We start from the raw sequence: 18,291 nt of genomic DNA on the forward strand, positions 1-18,291 counted from the left end.
CTACCTTGGATTGCTCCCTGTTTTTATGTTTATTTGCTTACATATCGGTTATTCTCCAAGTAATCACACAGCGTTGGTTCCAAATGGCACAGTTGGAGAGAGAGCATCGGCTTGGGATGGAGCCTGTCCGCTGAGTATCGAGTTGGTGCAGGAGCTGAAAATGGCCCCTTGCCTTCCACTCCTTTGATAGATTCGCTTTTTTTTCTCACCAGAGGATATTGTTTTTATTGGTTTTTAATTTTTTTTTTTTTAGAATATCTTTTTAGTGATTTTAGAGAGGGAGAGGGAGAGAGAAACACCAACAATGAGAGAGAATAATCAGCTGCCTTTGCATGCCCCGCAATGGGAATCGAGCCCGCATGCACCAGGAATTGAACCATGACCCCCCCTGGTTCATGGGTTGACACTCAACCACTGAGCCACACAAGCCTGGCTTGTTAGGGTTTTTGAAAATCACGGATTGACAGTGAATTATCTCTTAGGATCTTTCTTTCTGTTGTGAGATGATTGTGGGAGAGATGGACTTTATCCCGTTAATATGGTGCATTGCCTCCATTGACCTTGAATGTTCGGCCAACTTGCTCTCCCAGATTCAACTCACCTTTCTCGTGCTGCGTCTCGGTTTGGTTTGTCTGTGGCTCAGGATTTTTTATTGCATCCTTGTTTGGAAATTGTCCTCGTTAAAGTTAGGTCTCCTTCATAATAAAAGGGGGAATAATCCCTTTTATTCTTTCCTGCAGGCATTATCTGAGGCCAGAGTTACTCTTTAAACGCTCAGTAGCCCCAGCCCCGTGGCTTAGTGGTTGAGTGTCGACCCTAACCAGGGATCGAACCTGCAACCTTGGTGTATGGAGGTGGTGCTCTAGCCAACTGACCCACCAGGCCAGGGCTGAGTTTCGTTCTCTCTGATATGGTTTCTTTGCTTGTTCTCTGTCAGATGTTTTGTTTCCTCCCCAGCTTGTACCATTTACGTCCTCAGCCTCCTGCTTCTGCCCTAGTATGCTGATTCTTCCCTCGTGGCTTTTATTTCATGAACTTTCCGTCGTGCATTGTGTGACACCGCTTCCCGCCGAGCCTCCAAAAATAGTATTTGGTTTTCAGCAGGGCCCGTGCTCTGTGAACACTTTAAATGAAGAGGAAAAGAGGCATGCTTCTGCTCTGGAAGAATTTTGTTGTGCTGTCCTCCCCTCCTTCTGCTCTCATGTTTGTGTCATGTGCTCTATTTATGCCTCCTCCCTCAGTTCCGCTGCATAGTAGCCATCTGTTCTGGAATCTGGCTGTCTCCGTCCTTCAAACCACGGCACTTCTTAGGAGGCACATGGGCTTGCTGCGCCTGGTGAACCAAAAGGTCACAGGTTCGATTCCTGGTCAGGGCACATGCCTGAGTTTCTTTTAAAAATGAACTTCAAGCCGAAACCGGTTTGGCTCAGTGGTAGAGCGTCAGTCTGCGGACTGAAGGGTCCCAGGTTCGATTCCGGTCACGGGCATGTACCTTCGTTGCGGGCACATCCCCAGTAGGGGGTGTGCAGGAGGCAGATGGTCGGTGTTTCTCTCTCATCGTTTCTAGCTCTCTATCTCTCTCCCTTCCTCTCTGTAAAAAAATCAGTAAAATACATATATATTTTAAATGAACTTCAATGTTTATTTTCTTGCTTCAGGAGATGAAAGAAAAGTATATTTCCGTCAATTTTAACATCAGAGGTACAGCCTGCCATAGCAGTTACCCACATGCAAATTTTCAGGAAATGCAGTGTGATCTGAATATGACATTTGTGGCTTTTTTGTTCAGCATGGGAAGTAATAAAGACAAATTTATAAAAAATAAAAAAGAAAAAAGAAAAACATTTTCAAACACTTTATGTTAATAACCTGAATACTTTTATTACTAGACCCAATAGAAAAAATTAAAAATTATCTGAGGCAAACGTTAAACCAGCTAAGAGTTCCAATGCATCGAACAGAGAAATGCCAACTACCCCTCCCTATTTCCATGGCTCTCACTAATCACTTGCTTATTTCATCTCCTTGACTGCAATGCCTGCCCAGAGGCTCTGATCTTTACTGTCTACTGGGTTCTCCTCTGTGTTCCCGGTGTTTCTGGCAGAGAGAGCCACATCAGTTGTGTGGGAGGCAACCAATTGATGTGGCTCTCTCACATCTGTTTGTCTCTCTCTCCTCTCTGCCCCTCCCTTCTACTCTCTTAAACAAAAAAAAATCAATGGAAAAAATACCTCCAGTGAGGATTAACCAAAAACAAACACAAAACCCTGTTATCTTTCTCACCCGTTTGAGTAGGACAATCTGCTGCCTGGGTAAAGATGCCATTGATGGACACTGGTGATTTTCACAGTCGCAGCGGGCAACTTAACCTGCCATGCCAATTGGTAATTTAAGTGAACAACTTAGCAAGAAAAAAACACACACACAAAAAAACCCCCGCTGAAATATCAGCTCAGTTGTTGGCAGTGGCTTTCATCTTATTTCCCATTTCTCTGTCTCTGGGTTGCTGAGTACTTTTTTAACTCGGGGTACAGCTGATCTGTCTGGGGGAGTTTTTCCAAGAATTCTCAGCTGCAGGAGGTTTCTTTGGCACTTGAGACCTAACTTTAATTTGCAAGGACATATTATAGAAGCAGGTGGATTTTCTCATTGTGAAAACAAAATGAATGCCTTGATGATGTATTTGCTTTTCTTAGTAGGCTTCCGTCAGCAGGATTGATGCTGGAGGGTGTTTTGTTAGATCTTGTGTGGCACGGAAAGTTATTACTCAGAGTTTACCCGGTTTCAGCTGGCAAACGTGCATCAGAACAGGGAACATCATTTTGCGTTTAATATTGCAATTCTAGCGCCATTATTAGATTGCATTTTCATGCTGAATTACAAACAAAAATTTTACGCCACTAACACCTAATGATATTTGTAATATTAATAATGATGGTGTTTTGATGCTATTCTCCCAGTAATGTGTTTTGAATTGCTTTCCTTTGAATATATTTGCACTAGAGAGGAACTGAGTTTGATTTGGTTCTTTAAAGAGTTTACCCATTTCCTGGGTAGCTTTAAAAACACACACAAACCAACAGGTAAATTCACCCGGCTGGTGTGGCTCAGTGGTTGAGCGTGGATCTATGAACCAGGAGGTGGGTTCTATTCCCCGTCAGGGCACACGCCCAGATTGTGGGCTCCGTCCCTAATAGGGAAGGTGCAGGAGGCAGTTTCTTCTTTGCAAGCCAATAAATAGAAAAGGAGCACATTTGCTAAGATCCATAGCAGTAATGGCGGAAGATTACAGATAGATCGAGTTAATGAAATGGCTCATGGTGGCTATTAGAGTTGCACATTTAAATATATATACACAGAGTGTACACACCATAGACTGAGAGATGATACCCTGGGATCTCTGTTCTTTCTCATCAAACCCTCAGGCTGATATAGGAAGAATTAAATTTAAGAGATTCACATTATCCCAATTCTTGATCAGTGATGCCCAAAATTAAATGGTAATCTCTTGAGAGTGCGCGTTTGTTTGCAGTGCGCTTCTTACTCATTTCTGCTAAGATTGTGGTTGTTTACGTGACCAGGGGCTTTCCAAAGATGAACTTGCTTGCCCAAGCAAAAACACTTCACAGAAACGAAACGTGCTTTATGGGGTGGTGTGGTCGTCGTTGTCTAACTGGTGGAGTTTGATGCAAAAATATCAATGCTGGCACAGTGCAAGGATGAGGCAAGCCCGCCCTGACCACGCCTTCCTTTTTAACAGACTCTCAGGGGCCCTGGAGAAGGTGACAAGTGGGAAATGGTTAGGAGGCCTTAAGTTCCAGCAAGGGGAGGGGTGGCGAAGGCAAAGCAAACGGGAGGATATTTTTTCCAATGATTTTTAGAGATGGGGCGGGGGAGATGTGAGAGCGCGACATGGATTGGTTGCCTCCCGCACGGACCCCACTGGGAGCAGGGAGTAAACCTGCGACCCCAGGTATTTTCCCTTTGACGGGGAATCACACCCGCGAACCTCAGGGGCGCCGGCAGATGCGCTAACTACTGACCCACACTGGCCAGGGCTATTGGTTTCCTTTTTAGAGAAAGGGGCAGGGAAAAGAGAGAAATATCGATGAGAGAGAACATCGACTGGCTGCCTCCTGCACACCCCTCACCAGGGGTCGAGCCCGCAGCCCAGGATTGTGCCCTGATCGGGAATCGAACCCGCGACCTCTTGCTTCTCGGGACAAGGCTCAACCACGGGCTTGACACTGACTTCCGGTATCGCTGCCCCGGGCCAGAACCAAGCCGGGGTTCCGGGGCGCCCCTTGCAGGGTTTGGTAAGGACGACCCTTCCAGTCCTGACCAGTCACCAGCGCGGCCACCCGCACGCCCGCCGCCGGCTGAGGACTCACGCATTGCGTCGCTTTTGTGACGCCACGGGCGCGGCCTCCACCGACGCACCGCGCAGTGTCTGTGACGCAATACGCACGCCCCCGGCCCCGCCCAGGTGCCCGGCGCGCCGCTTTACCCACAATTCCCAGTGCGCGCGCGGCTCTCCAGTCCGCCTCCCGCACCCGCCGCACCGCCGAGTTCCCGCCGGAGCGGGCTCCCGCCGCCGGGGACATGCTGCCGAGGCCGCGGAGCCGGGGCCGCCCCAGCTCCCAGGCCGACAGGGACTGGGGCCGCGGCGGAGACGGCCGGGCGCCGAGAAGCGCCGCCGCCGAGGAGGCCCCGAGCACCTCCCGCGGGGGGGGCGGCTCGCAGGACCCCCGCCGCTCCTCGTCGCAGGGCGGCCGCCGCTCCGACGCCCCCCTGGCCGCGGGGCCCCGGTCCCAGAAGCAGCTGGAGCTGAAGGTGGCCGAGCTGGTGCAGTTCCTGCTGATCAAAGACCAGAAGAAGATCCCCATCAAGCGCACCGACATCGTGAAGCACGTCCTGGGCGACTACAAGGACATATTCCCCGACCTCCTGCGCCGCGCCGCCGAGCGCCTGCAGTACGTGTTCGGGTACCGGCTGGTGGAACTGGAGCCCAAGAGCAACACCTACATCCTCATCAACAGCCTGGAGCCCGTGGAGGAGGACGCCGAGCTGCGGGGCGACCAGGGCACGCCCACCACCGGCCTGCTCATGATCGTCCTGGGGCTCATCTTCATGAAGGGCAACACCGTCAAGGAGACGGAGGTCTGGGACTTCCTGCGTCGCCTCGGGGTGTACCCCGCCAAGAAGCATCTGATCTTCGGCGACCCGAAGAAGCTCATCACCGAGGACTTCGTGCGGCAGCGCTACCTGGAGTACCGGCGGATCCCGCACACGGACCCCGTGGACTATGAGTTGCAGTGGGGCCCGCGAACCCGCCTGGAAACCAGCAAGATGAAGGTCCTGAAGTTTGTGGCCAAAGTCCACAATCAGGACCCCAAGGACTGGCCGGCCCAGTACTGCGAGGCCCTGGCGGAGGAGGAGGACAGGGCCCGGCCTCAGACCAGCGCCCCATCTCAGACCAGCGGGGCGTCTCAGACCAGCGCCCGATCTCAGACCAGAGCCCCATCCCAGACCAGCGCCCCAGCCTCCTCCTCTTGAAGTCATAGGCTCCGGGGGACTCCTGGGGGCGAGGGTCAAGGGCACGGGCCTGAGGGCTGTCAGTGGGGCAGGGGACATATTTCTGTAAAGCTGAAATGTGTGTAGCTGTAGGATGTGTTTGCAAACTTTTGTTATTTTACTATTATAAAGTATTTGGTCCCAAGTTTTCATTTATAAAAATATGAGGAGAGGATTTATTTTGTTTTAGTGTCTGTATTTTGTGTGTGTGTGTGTGTGTGTGTGTATAAATTTGGCTAGCTTTATAAAAGTAATTGGAAAACTTTGCACTGATTGGAACAAAGAACATCAGTCATTTGTATTGGTGCCAAGTCAGTATCAGTGGCTGTTATATGGCCTTCAAACTGCCCCAGTTTGTAAGGAAAAATAAAACCTTTATAAATTAAAAGTAGAATTGCCCATATCCTCTTTTTTGCCTCACCACAGCTATTTTATGTTTTCTGCGTATAAGAAAATTGTATTTTCTCGGCAACTTTTTTACATTCATGATGATTATTTAGCTCTGTAGCTAACCATTTAGCTTTTTTCCTACCCTCATTATAATAAATATATCTTTGAAGCAGTTAAGCATTGTGCATTTTTTAAATCGTGAGTCTAAGAACCCACATTTTTAAAAAAGACAGTTTGCTACATATTACAGTTAGGAGTGTTTTGTAGAAGTTGCTTTATGTCCAGATGTGTGTGTGCAGATGGCATCATGATGTGAAATACATTTCTCTCACTGTGACAGGCCACAAAACAGTCAGTAAGCCCTTCAGAGATGAACCGCACCTGCTTGGGGAGCAGACACCCGGCTTCAGACTCCGGCTCCGCCTGAGCACGTACAGTTAGGCAGCTTTCCTAACGCGCTCACAGATGGGCTGCCGTGCCGATAGTGGTGGTAATGTGACACTTAGATGTGGAAGTGTCTGTAAAGTTCTTGGCACCATGCCTGGGGTGTAGTACTTTGTTCCTTACAATTTTAAAAAATATGAGCAGTTAAAAAATTATTTTTAAGGTTTCCTTTCATTATCTTGCTCGAAATCATTCCTAGAATTCGAGTCACTCGTTCAAAAGTTATGGCAATTTTCTAGTCTGACTGTGGTTTTATGAAAAAACATAATTCTTGGTATACCGTGAGTAGAGCCCATATAAAATAGTAAGAACAGGGGAATTAGATGTTAGATCGCCCCTGGCTATTGTAGGGTAGGGAAAGGGGGATAGGTTCTGAGGCGGCCAGACTGAATTATGGCTCATGTTACGTCAGCGTCAGCGTGGTGGTTTGGGGTAGGTTTTCAACTCTGAGTCTCAATTTATCTGCAAAAAGGGGGAAATAGCAACTATAATTATAGGGTTTTCCCCCCCCCTAGTCCTCACCTGCGGCTATTTTCCCATTGATTTTTAGAGAGTGAAAGGGGGAGCGAGTGGGAGAAACATCGATGTGAGAGAGACATGGATTGGTTCACACACATCCTGACCAGGGCCAGGGATCAAGCCTGCAACTGCTGCAACCAAAGTACATGCCCTTAACTGGAGTCGAACCCGGGACCCTTCACGCCACAGGCTGGTGTTCTATCCACTGAGCCACACCAGCCAGGGCTGTAGTTTCTTGTGTGGATTAAATGAACCTGAAGAAAAGAGCTCGTGGTCTCCACTGTCCCGCCATAGCTTCTGCAAAATGCTGCTTACAGACGCCCAGCAAGGAACTTCCAGGGGGTGGATAGGAGAATTGTTTTGGGGGGAAGAAACTGCACATTAATCATGAAACGGGGTAAACAGTTAAAAAAGGGAGCTGGATCAACACCTGGAAGTATCTCCGAGAGTCTGGTGGGCAGGTGGTGGCGTGGAGGAATGGGGCAGGCTCCAGGGTTTCCTTCTGTTGAAGGAATTCGCATTGATTTCATTAGAGCTGGCACTTGCAGATGTTCCTCCTGGTTTGCATCTTATTTCCAGCAAAGCATCCTGCCGACTGGGCCAGTACCTTCCCCTCCGATGTGTGCTCGTTGTGCATTTTCCTCCTCATGGTGAAAACGGTCATAACCCAGGGCACTGTCAGTTCTGAGGCACTCCCCCCCCCCTTCCATTTTTCTCAGGAAGATGAAAACAATTTACTGTCAGCAAGTTACCAGGTGATTTCAGTTTTATTTTTATTATTATTTTTAATTTATTGATTTTTTACAGAGAGGAAGAGAGAGGGATAGAGAGAAACATCGATGAGAATCATCGGCCAGCTGCCTCTTGCACGCCCCCTGCTGGGATGTGCCCGCAACCAAGGCACATGCCCTTGACCGGAAAGCTATTTTGAGACCATCTGTTGTATAGTATCTTCAGGGTTCGCCTCCTAAACGCTGTAGCAGGTATTTCCAATAAAGTCATGGCACAGCCAGTGGCCTTTCAGAGCGACTTTTTCCGTCTGATGTACGGGAAGCCGCGCTTGCAATTCTGAGAAACAAGACTTCCTTTAAAGCTCGCCGGCCGTGCGGGTAACGCCGTGGGCGACGGAGAGCTCTCCTGCGGCCCGGCCTCCAGGTGAGTCCCAGCTCTGGTCTCTTGCAGGTTGCCTTCTTCATGCTGCTGTCCGCCGTGTGCGTGATGCTCAACTTGGCCGGCTCCATCCTCTCCTGCCAGAACGCCCAGCTCGTCCGCGCCCTGGGAGCCTGCCAGCTGGTGAGCAGGGACAGGCCTGCCGTCCCGAGGGGTGGCCGCAGGGGTCAGTGTGAGACGGCTGTCAGCGCCTGCCTGTCCTCGGGCCCTTCACGGCTGTCCAGCCCCGCGGTCGGCAAACCTCAGCTCTCCAGCCACATGCGGCTCTTTGGCCCCTGGAGTGTGGCTCTTCCACAAAATACCAGGGCCTAGGCGAGTCTGTGTTGAGGAAGTGGTGTTAGAAGAAGTTTTTTTTTTTTTTATTGATTTCAGAGAGGAGAGGGAGAGAAAGAGAGAGAAACATCCATGATGAGAGAGAGTCGGGGACTGGCTGCCTCCTGCATGCCCCACACTGGGGATGGAGCCAGCGACCTGGGCGTGTGCCCCTGACCAGAATCGAACCCGATACCCTCGAGTCTGCAGGTTGGCGCTCTATCCACTGAGCCACACTGGCTAGGGCGCCCCACAACGTTTTTATCCACTCGTTTTCCAATAGGCAGTGGGCTCTTTCCAGATTCTGGTCATTGTAACTAGCGCCGCGATGAGCACAGGGTGCATACATTCTCTCATGCTTGTGTTTCTGATTTTTTTAGGACATATTCCTAGAACTAGGCTTGCTGGCTCAAACAGCAGCACCATTGTTAGCATTTTAAGGAAGTCCACACTGTTCTCCACGGTGGCCGCACCCGTCTGCATTCCCACCAGCAGTGCACGAGGGCCCCTTTCCCCACACCCTCCCCAGCGCCTGTCCTTTGTTGGTTGGTGATGGCAGCCACTCTGACAGGTGTGAGATGGTACCTCCTCATTTCAGCCTCTCTCTGATTTTGCGTGACTTGGAGCGTTTTTCATCTGGGCTGTGTGTGTGTCCCCTTTGGAGAGGGGTCTAGTTAGGTCCTTCGCCCATTTTTTTTTAAAATATATTTTTATTGATTTTTAAGAGAGAAAAGGAGAGAGCTAGAGAGCTAGAAATGTCGATGAGACACATCGACCAGCTGCCTCTTGCACACCCCCTACCGGGAATGTGCCCACAACCAAGGTACATGCCCTTGACCGGAATCGAACCCGGGACCTTTCAGTCCGCAGACCGACGCTCTACCACTGAGCCAAACCGGCTTCGGCCCTTCGCCCATTTTTTAAATTGGATCGTTTGTCTTCCTTTTGTTAGGTAGTAGGAGTTCTTCATATATTCTGGAAATTAACCCCTTATCCTTGGCAAATATATCCTCCCGGAAAGTGGGCTCCCTTTTCATTCTTAAAAAAAAAAAAAAAAAAAAAAGGCCGGGACCGGATTGGCTCAGTGGATAGAGCGTCGGTCCTCGGACTGAAAGGTCCCGGGTTCGATTCCGGGCAAGGGCATGTACCTTGGTTGCGGGCACATCCCCAGTAGGGGGTGTGCAGGAGGCAGCTGATCGATGATTCTCTCTCATCGATGTTTCTAGCTCTTTATCCCTCTCTCTTCCTCTCTGTAAAAAAATCAATAAAATATATATTTAAAAAAAAATTTACCATGTTTATGATCTTGAGGTGCTGTGATTTAAAATGTATTTTAAAGTCTCGTCATCTCGAAGTGCTTCGTGAGTGCACACAGCACGTAAGCCTGTGGGATTGGCTTCCCGGACTCGGTGTGATGCATGGAGATTCACCCCGCTGTGGCCACCGGGCTGCCCCTCTTCCCGGGGCCAGTGCCGGGTCTGCAGACAGGACGGCCGTCTGCGCTCCCTCGGGTCTGGCCATCGTGGGGAAGGCGGTGGGAATGTCCACGTGGAGACTGGGGCCACCTCCTCGGTCCAAGGCTGTCGTCGGGTTTTTCCTGAGGCTCGTGGCTGTGTTTATGCCAGCGCTCCAGCCTCAAAATGGAAAGCGCCCAGTAACCAAGGCAACACCCATTATGTAGCCACAGCCCTCAGAAGAGCCCCACAGTCACCAGGGCAACCTGACGGAGCTTGTCCTGATGAAGCGTAAATTACGAGAGGACGTGCCCTAGGCGGCAGGTTCGTAAGAGTGGGGCCTGGAAGATGCAGGAAACCGGGGCTGAGAGTCCACAGCCACTTCCGAGGCGTGTCTGTCATTGTCTGGTGTCCTTCGCAGCTCCGGGATGGCCAAACGGTGTAGCTTTAAAAAAAAAAAAAAAAAAAAAAGTTTTTGGCCTGGCCATGTGGCTCAGTGGTTGAGCGTTGACCTGGGAGGTCACAGTTTGATTCCTGGTGGGGGCATGTGCCCAGGTTGCTGGCTCCATCCCCAGTGTGTGTATTGTATGTGTGTGTGTGGGTGGGTGGGGGGTAGCTTATCAGTGATTCCCTCTCCTCACTGATGCTTCCGCTCTCTCTCTTTCTCTCTCTCCCTTCTTCTCTGAGATCAATAAAAACATATTTTAAAAAAAAATAACTCCACCCACCGCCGTGTGTCTTAGTGTGCTGGGCATAAACCAGGTGCTTAGGACCAAGGCGTGTGCTGGTCCGTGTGTGTGTGTGTACACGTGTGTGTGTACACGTGTGTGTGTTTACATGCATGTGTGTGCGTGTGCGGCTGCAGGGCGCCCGCCAGGCCAGGCCACGAGCCCCTGGCGAGCTGTGCCCATGTCCGTGCAGATCAAGTTTGACAGCGTGGAGGTGTGCATCTGCTGTGAGACGCAGCACCAGGCGGCCGGCTGCAGCAACCTCGGGGAGACACTGAAGCTGAACCCGCTGCGCGAGGACTGCAACGCCGTGCGGCTGACCCTCAAGGTGACCCCGGAGCCGGCCGCGGCCCCAGCCGGGCGGGCGTGCGCTCAGTGGTCAGTTAGATCCAGACGCCTCTCTCTCGGGGACTCACGTCCGAGGGTCACAGATCTCCACCGGGAGGTGCCTTTCTCCTCGTCCCGTTCTTCTCATCTCATCCCTGCCCGGCCCTGGGCGGACGTGCGAAGCGGGTGGGAGTGGATGGAAGGCCTTGACGAATTGCGGACTCCAGCTTGCCCGCTGTCCCACCATCAGGGAACAGATGGCTGCTGGCTTTCCTTTTAAAAAATTTTTTTATTGATTTCAGAGAGAAAGGGGGAGAGAGAGAGAAACATCCATGATGAGAGAGAATCATGGACGGCTGCCTCCTGCACGCCCCCACACTGGGGATCCAGCCGCCAACCCAGGCCTGTGCCCTGACCGGGAATCAAACTGTAACCTCCTGGTTCATAGATCGATGCTCAGCAATAAGCAGCACCAGCCAGGCAAGGCCAGTGCTGACTGTGAGAATAAATATCTCAGTACAGGCGTCCGGGAGGCGGAGGCGGAGGCGGAGGCGGTGGGCGGGCCGGTCCTGGGCCGGAGGCTGCTGGGGACCTGCCCGGGCTGCCGGGCGCTGACCTCCGCGTCTCCCCGCAGGACCTGCTGTTCAGCGTGTGCGCCCTCAACGTCCTCTCCACCATCGTGTGCGCCCTGGCCACCGCCATGTGCTGCATGCAGATGGTGTCCACCGACATCCTGCACCTGGTGAGCAGCCCAGCCCCTCCTCCTCCATACCCCGAGGGACGGACGCGGGAGAGGGGCATCCTGGCTTCCACCGGAAGCCCCGGGGACAGCGTGTCCTGCCGTCCTGCTGCCTGTGGACCCGCGGTCGGGGCGAGGAAGGACGTCCCGTGGTGCCGTCGGCGTGTTTGCGGTTGGGCTTCTGGTGGATGGAGCCACAGCCCCTAGTCCAACCTGCCCTGGGCCCGCCCTCCAGCACGGCGCTCCCTGAGAGCAGGCTGCTCCGCGGTGCCTTCTTCTCGGATGAGAAACTGCTCACCTGTGCTCTTCAGATTTAAAATATATACGTTTCCATTGATGAGAGAGAGAGGGAGAGAGAGGGAGAGGGATATCAGTGATGAGGGAGAATCATGGACTGGGCTCCTCCTGCGAACCCCCTGGGGGTGGAGCCCACAACCGGGACTTGTGACTTCCTGGTTCCTAGGTCGATGCCCGGCCATGGGGCCACACCAGCCGGCTCTGGTCAGATGCTCTGCATCGTAGGACCCTTGCAGGCAGGGCTGTGTGACTGGGGCCGCTGTGCCCGGTCTCAGTGCCAGGAAGGGGTCAGGGGGGGAGATGCAGCACCACTCCTGGCAGCCCAGCCCCACTCGGGGCCTCCAGCATCTTCCCTCCCCAGTTCACCCGGCCTGGGCAGCCGCCCGGACCTTCATGAGGCCTGGGTTCAGCAGAAGAGCGTCCGGGTGGCAGGATCTGCGTACCTACCAGGCAGACCAGGATGGGTGGGCCTCTGGCGAGGGAAAAGCTGGGTACAGCCCTGCCGGTGTGCCCAGTGGTTAGAGCACCCGCCCACACACCCAAGGGTGGCGGGTTCGTTCCTGTCCCGGTGAGTATGTGTGTGGGAGGCAACCGGTTGATTCGGCTCACCTTTTCCCTCCCTTCCTCTCTCTCTCTCTCTCTCTCTAAAAATCAATTTCGAAAATAAATAAGTAGAATGCGTGTTTAGCCGGCAAGGCCCAACCGTTGAAATGATGTAAGGCCCAAACCAAAGCTCATGTAGATAGCTCCCCTCGACCCAGGCCACCAGCCGCCCCGTCACCGTGACCCTCTGTTCTCCAGTTCCTTCCACACCGGGCGCATTCCACCAGCCCTGCCTGCGTGACCCCACACGGCACCATCCTCCACCAGACGCTGGACTTCGATGAGTTCGTCCCCCCGCTGCCGCCTCCCCCCTACTACCCCCCCGAATACTCCTGCACGCCCACGGCCGAGGCCCACAGGTGGGTGCGGCCGCCGAGGCCCGGGGACCGGCTGGCGCAGGGGGTGGGGGGCCGTCAGGCAGATCCCCGGGCAGGGCGCGCCCAGCTTCAGCGGAGGAGCTGGGGGGGGGGGGGGGTGCGCAGGCCGTGGAGCAGGTTGGTCAGGGCGGAGCGAGAGGGTTCTCCAGGACACACACCCAAACCCAGGAAACCGAGCCCCTGTGACAGCCGCCATCGACGCGACATGGGGTTGTGGTGAAACATGGAGTCAACTGTGGGGTCATTTTAATTTTTTTAAATACTTCTTCAGAGAGAGAGGAAAAGAGAGGGGGAGAGAGGATCATCAGGGACGAGAGAGAATCGTGGATCGGCTGCCTCCTGCACGCCCCCTGCTGGGGATCGAGCCAGCAACCCGGGCCTGTGCCCTTGACCCAGAATCCTCACTGCGGCCTCCTGGTTCCTAGGTGGGTGCTCAGCCGCTGAGCCACGCCGGCCGGGCTTCCACTTTAACGGACAGAGGCGTTGAGCCTGTTGACAGTGGTGTTCTCTCTCCAGAAAACAAAAGCTAGCACTGCCGGGCGAATTAGGCTTTCACTTCACAGCACGATGAGTGCCCGGCCAGGGGAGCTGACAGGGAGCTGTCAGCCTGGGGGCTCCTCCCCGGTGACCGGCGCTGTTCCCTCCGCAGGGGCCTCCACCTGGACTTGGCTCCCGCCCCGTTCGGCGCCTTGTACCACGTGGCCATCAACAGCCCCGGCCTGCTCTACCCCGCCGAGCTGCCCCCGCCCTACGAGGCCGTGGTGGGCCCGGCCCCGCCCAGCCAGGTGAGACCATCGGTGGGACGGGGGGGTCACTGGCCCATGGTGGGGAGCAGGCGGCAGGCCCAGAGGGCAAAACCCCCGCATTTGTGCCTCTTCCCCTTGGCCCCCCTCAGGCGTGAGCCCAACAAATGTACTTTTCTCCCCAACTTCTACCGCCTTTATATAAATTTATAAATCTCTATTGATTTTAGAGAGAGGAAGGGAGAGGGGGGGAGAGAGAGAGAGAGAGAGGGAGAAACATCAATGATGAGAGAGAATCATGGATCGGCTGCCTCCTGCACGCCCCACACTGAGGATTAGTCCAAACCCTGGCCTGTGCCCTGACTGGGAATCGAACCCTGGACCCTTCAGTCCACAGGCTGGTGCTCTATCCGCTGAGCCAGACCGGCTAGGGCGCCTTTATATATCTTTAGAAATATATTTTTTATTGAGTCAGAGAGGAAGGGAGAGGGAGAGAGAGAAACATCGGAACTCAGAGAAAGGGCCCTGCCTCAGTCCCCAGGACCTTTGGGGCCGGGATGTCAGTGCCCCCGGGAAGGCGGGCTCCGGCCGCCCCCTGACCGGCCTCGCCGCCTGTGTCTGCCCGCAGGTCCTGAGCTCAGCCCCGCAGGGGGCCCCGACCAGCTCCCGGGACCCGGACGCCCCCGCCGGCCTCTGCGCCCAAGGTAACCTCGCCGTCGGACTGGAAGTGAGGTGTCTGTCCTTTTTATTTAAACGTGTTTCCCCTGGTTTCAGACAGCACCAGCCGCCCCGGCTCCCAGGGTGGCGCCGCGCCCGGCCCCAGCCGCCCGGCCCCCGATGGCCCCGCGGGGGCCCCCCCGCCAGCCCGGCACCCCGGCCCCGGCCGCCTGGCCCGCTCCACCAGCGACCCCACCGCGTGCTCGTCGGGGGCAGCAGGTACGGTGCCCGCCCGCCCCGGCCCCGACGTGTGCCCCCAGCGCCTCGCCCCCGGTCCAGGCATCCTGGGAGTCCTGCCCCGGCCACACGGACACGTGGTCTGATGCCGGGCCCCCCGGGAGTGGACAGTCTGAGGCCCCAGCGGTGCCGCCAGCAGGCCCGCTGTCTGCCCGGACAGGAGGCGGGAAGTCTGGGGTGACGAGAGCCACCAGTGGGCCGGCCTCCAGGCTGCACACCAGCTCGGGCCGAAGTGCCGAGCACCGGCTTTGACCGTGACCTTTCGGGCTCCACCGGGGCTGGCCTGGAATGTGCACCCCCAGCGCCCGGGATCGTTGCACAGATTCGGCCTCTGTCCTCCCCTCCCGGGCCCGCCCGCCACGCCGGCCGAGCGCCGATTCTAACCGGGGGGACGGCCCGTGCCGCCCACAGCCCCTCGGCCGGGGGGCGGCCGCCCGCCAGTCAGTGCCGCCGTAGCCCAGAGCTGAGGGGCCAGAGGGGCCAGGAAGCAGGGACGGGGCCGGTCGCCAGCCTGGGGAGAAGGAGGTCCCTGCGTGTCCGCTCTCCCGGGAGGCGTGGGCAGCGCCTTCGGCTCGGCTCGGTTGGGGCTGTTCTCACACGTCCTCTCCCCCCTCGGCTTTCAGTCTCCCGGTCTCGCTCCGCCGCGGCTGCCTGCGCCCACAGACACGCGCCATCGCCACCCGGGCCCCCTGACACCCGGGAGCCGCAGCGGCGCGCGGAGCCCGAGGCCTCGCCGTCAGCTGCCAAACAGCGGCCGCGGTCCGTCGCGGACAGCAAGGCCCACGCGGGCGCCGGGGGCCTGGTGGCTAAGTTCCTGGGGCGCCCCAGCTGCCCCCTCCCCCCTGCAGAGCGCCCCGCGGAGGGGGCCGTGCTGGACCGGGTGTGAGCCGCCCCGCGCGGTGGACACAGACAGGCTGGCGGCAGGGCCGGCGGGAGCCCCCCCCCCCAGGAGGAACCAGCCCGTCACATCCGGGGACACACGTCCCGCCCAGCCCAGCCGCTCCGAGGAGGACCGTCCGTCTGTGTCCGTGGGAACCCTGGTCTCGTCAGGCTGGGGCCGGCGACTGTCGAGGAATGCAGACGCAGAGTGTTTCCAGCCGAGGGTCCTCCCGGTTTGGTTCCGGACGTGGCCAGAGTGGCCAGGAGGAGCTGCTTTCTCCCGTCCCGGCCCGCTGTGCCCCGGGCTGACGGGGAGGACCAGGCTGACAGCCGTTTCTTGGCTACAAGGCCCATCGACGCCACCGTGTGCCCAGCACCCCCGGTGGGCAGCCGGGGCACCTCTGCAGCCACCAGCACCTCAACGGCCCTGCGCTGGGCGAGGCCGAGCGCCCCCGGGCCTGGGACCGGCCCCGCGGCTGCTGGGGGCGCCCCCCTGCTCTGTGGTCACGGCGGCGGACGTGAGAAGGGGAGCCGGGTGTCCAGCCAGTGATGGTCAGCTGTGCACCGGGATCGACCGGCCACTTCGTCCCGCCACCGAGCGGAGGACACGGCAGGTGAGGGGCGAGCACGTGCGCGGACTGCACAGCGCTGGGTTCTCTCCTCTAGTTAGATGTGGGGTGGCTGACGGGTCCACAGGGCACGTCAGTGACATGGTGTGTGCACAGCGCACCAGCCGTCTCAGATGCATTGTATTAACGGGAAGGGGCTGGGGAGGGGACGTGCGGACGGAAGGGTCAGCGCGAGCTGGTGGCCTGGCGTGCGGCCGGAAGCAGGTAAGTGCTCAGGCGTTCTAGGGGTTTCCAGTCGCTGTGCGACCGTGGTGTCCCCAGGCACTTCCCGTGGCGAGGAGCTTACACGTGGCCGTGAGGGGCTGTCGCCCCGAAGCCCCAACAAGTAGGACCACACGGGCTCAGGGTCCGTCCACGGCACCGTGCGCCAGCACCCCACGTCTCACCTTCTCCGTCACCATCTATTAGGTCCCCCCATCCCACCCCGGCCTCTGGCAGCCACCACAGCGGGCTTGTGCATCCCACGGCGGAGGGAAAGCAGCCGCCGTTCGCTCAGCACCGTGTCCTCCGGTCGCCGTGCGCGGTGCTGCCCTGGCGCCCTTCCCCCCGGCTCAGCCGAGGCGTGCCCTCCCTCGGGGCTCAGGCTGTTTCCCTGTGCCGGCCGCCGGGAATGCCCTGGAGTACAGGGGGTGTCTCTGTGAACACAGGAGTTTGGGGGCGCACGCCCAAGGGAGGGGTTGCTGGTCGTGGGGAGCTCTGTTCTGTTTCTTAGGAACTGCCAGGCCGCTTCCCCTGGTGGCTGCCCCATCCTGTGCCCACCAGCAGTGGCAGGGGCTGCTGTCCTGCTGGGATGCCCCTCGGGCAGGGGAGGGCGGGCAGCTCTGCAGCCGTCTGTCGAAGAGGGTACCGTCCTCGGCCCCTTTCTGACGGGGAGTTTGGCGTCGGACGAGGCGTTTCTGGTTTGGAAGCCACTGTTTGCCTCTGTCACGCCCTTGCTGGGCAGCCGTTCAGTGTGAGGGCTCCCACTCGCTCGTTCCTGCCTTTGCTTCCCTGGCCTCGGGCTCAGGCTCGTCAGAGGCTCCCAGTGGCCGGTCCCCGAGGCTGGTGCCCGTTTCCCTCTGTGGTCTGGGCCTTACGTGCAGTCTTGGATCCGTGCTGTGTTAATGTGTGTGTGTGGGGGACACTGTGACCCCGTTTCATTCGTTTGCGTGTGGTTTTCTCAGCTGAGGGTTCGCGAGTCCCCCAGCCACGTCCCTGTGAGGGCTTTTCGCAGGCCTGTCTAGCCTCAGGAGGGGCCTTTACCGCGCCTCTGGGGTCAGTCACAGCTTCCCTGGGCCAGGCCCTGGGGGGCTGTCTGCAGCTGTGAGACCAGGGAGTGAGGACAGCCCCCCCCCCCGTCCTGGGCGGAGCTCAGGCTCCTGTGGGGGGAGGAGGGGGACTCCAGGCTGGACGTGCTCTTGAATTTGGGTGTTTTGTGTGTCATTTGGTGCCCCCTCACCCCCGCACCTCACTGTTAGCCGTGGCTTCCCCCCCAGGTGCCGTTCAGCCGTCCCGGGCACCACGGGGAGGGTCCCTTCCCTCCAGCTCCCCTCACAGCATAGGCGGGTCCCAGGCTGACGGGCTGGGCCTCCCCACGCCAGGTGACCCGGACGGTGGCCTCGGAGGGCAGCCGGGGAGAGCGGACAGGCTGCAGGAGACCCAGGTGAGGAGACTGGGGGTCGGCCCCGTTCCACACACTCCCTCGCACCCCCCCCGGGGGCCCAGGGGGCCCCACAGTCGGCAGCCTGTCTCCGCGCTGGGAAGAGGGTCCCGCTCCGGGGCCCCGGGCGGCGCGAGAGGTGAGTGCGGTCCGGCGCCTCGGCTCACAAACAGCCACACGGAGGACGACGTGGTTTATTGGGTCAGCGGGCTCCTCAGTGGCGCATGCACAGGTGGCACGCCGTGCCAGGGGACCGAGCGCGGTGGTAGCGGGTAAGGCTTCTTGTCACAGTGTATCCCCCGTCACGCGGTCGCCGGAGCCTGGGAGCAGCCTAGGCCGGGCCACCTCCGCCCGCCCGCCCGCCGGGACGGCTCGCCGGGAGCGCTGGGCGAGGTTTCTGTGTGCGGGAAGCACGTGTGCGTGTGTGTGTGTGGGTGTGTGCGCGCGCGTGTGTGTGTGTGTGTGTGTGTGTGTGTGTGTGTGGGCGTGTGCGTGTGGGCGGGGCTGTGCAGG

At 57.2% G+C, this 18,291-nt stretch overlaps 2 protein-coding genes across 3 annotated transcripts in view; both read left to right on the plus strand.

Annotated features, from left to right (window-relative positions):
* FAM189A1 (family with sequence similarity 189 member A1) overlaps positions 1-18,113 on the plus strand; it is a 39,247-nt gene extending 21,134 nt beyond the window's left edge. Inside the window, exons 3-11 of one of the 2 annotated variants that reach the window (XM_036434604.2) lie at positions 8,110-8,220; positions 10,785-10,919; positions 11,553-11,660; positions 12,756-12,916; positions 13,584-13,719; positions 14,306-14,381; positions 14,452-14,613; positions 15,255-16,124; positions 17,615-18,113. In XM_036434604.2, the coding sequence (XP_036290497.1) occupies positions 8,110-8,220; positions 10,785-10,919; positions 11,553-11,660; positions 12,756-12,916; positions 13,584-13,719; positions 14,306-14,381; positions 14,452-14,613; positions 15,255-15,517 (1,152 nt within the window). In that variant the 3' untranslated portion in view covers positions 15,518-16,124; positions 17,615-18,113. The remainder of the gene's footprint in view (positions 1-8,109; positions 8,221-10,784; positions 10,920-11,552; positions 11,661-12,755; positions 12,917-13,583; positions 13,720-14,305; positions 14,382-14,451; positions 14,614-15,254; positions 16,125-17,614) is intronic. The other variant, XM_045580464.1, reaches the window with a different exon arrangement.
* On the plus strand, positions 4,501-5,962 carry NSMCE3 (NSE3 homolog, SMC5-SMC6 complex component). Its single transcript, XM_036434605.2, has one exon. It carries the CDS (start codon positions 4,603-4,605, stop codon positions 5,554-5,556), a length of 954 nt encoding a protein of 317 aa, XP_036290498.1. The 5' UTR covers positions 4,501-4,602; the 3' UTR covers positions 5,557-5,962.
* Positions 18,114-18,291: the final 178 nt, after the last annotated feature.

This window comes from Pipistrellus kuhlii, unplaced genomic scaffold (assembly GCF_014108245.1).
Source record: "Pipistrellus kuhlii isolate mPipKuh1 unplaced genomic scaffold, mPipKuh1.p scaffold_m20_p_128, whole genome shotgun sequence".
Classification (NCBI taxonomy): Eukaryota; Metazoa; Chordata; class Mammalia; order Chiroptera; family Vespertilionidae; genus Pipistrellus; species Pipistrellus kuhlii.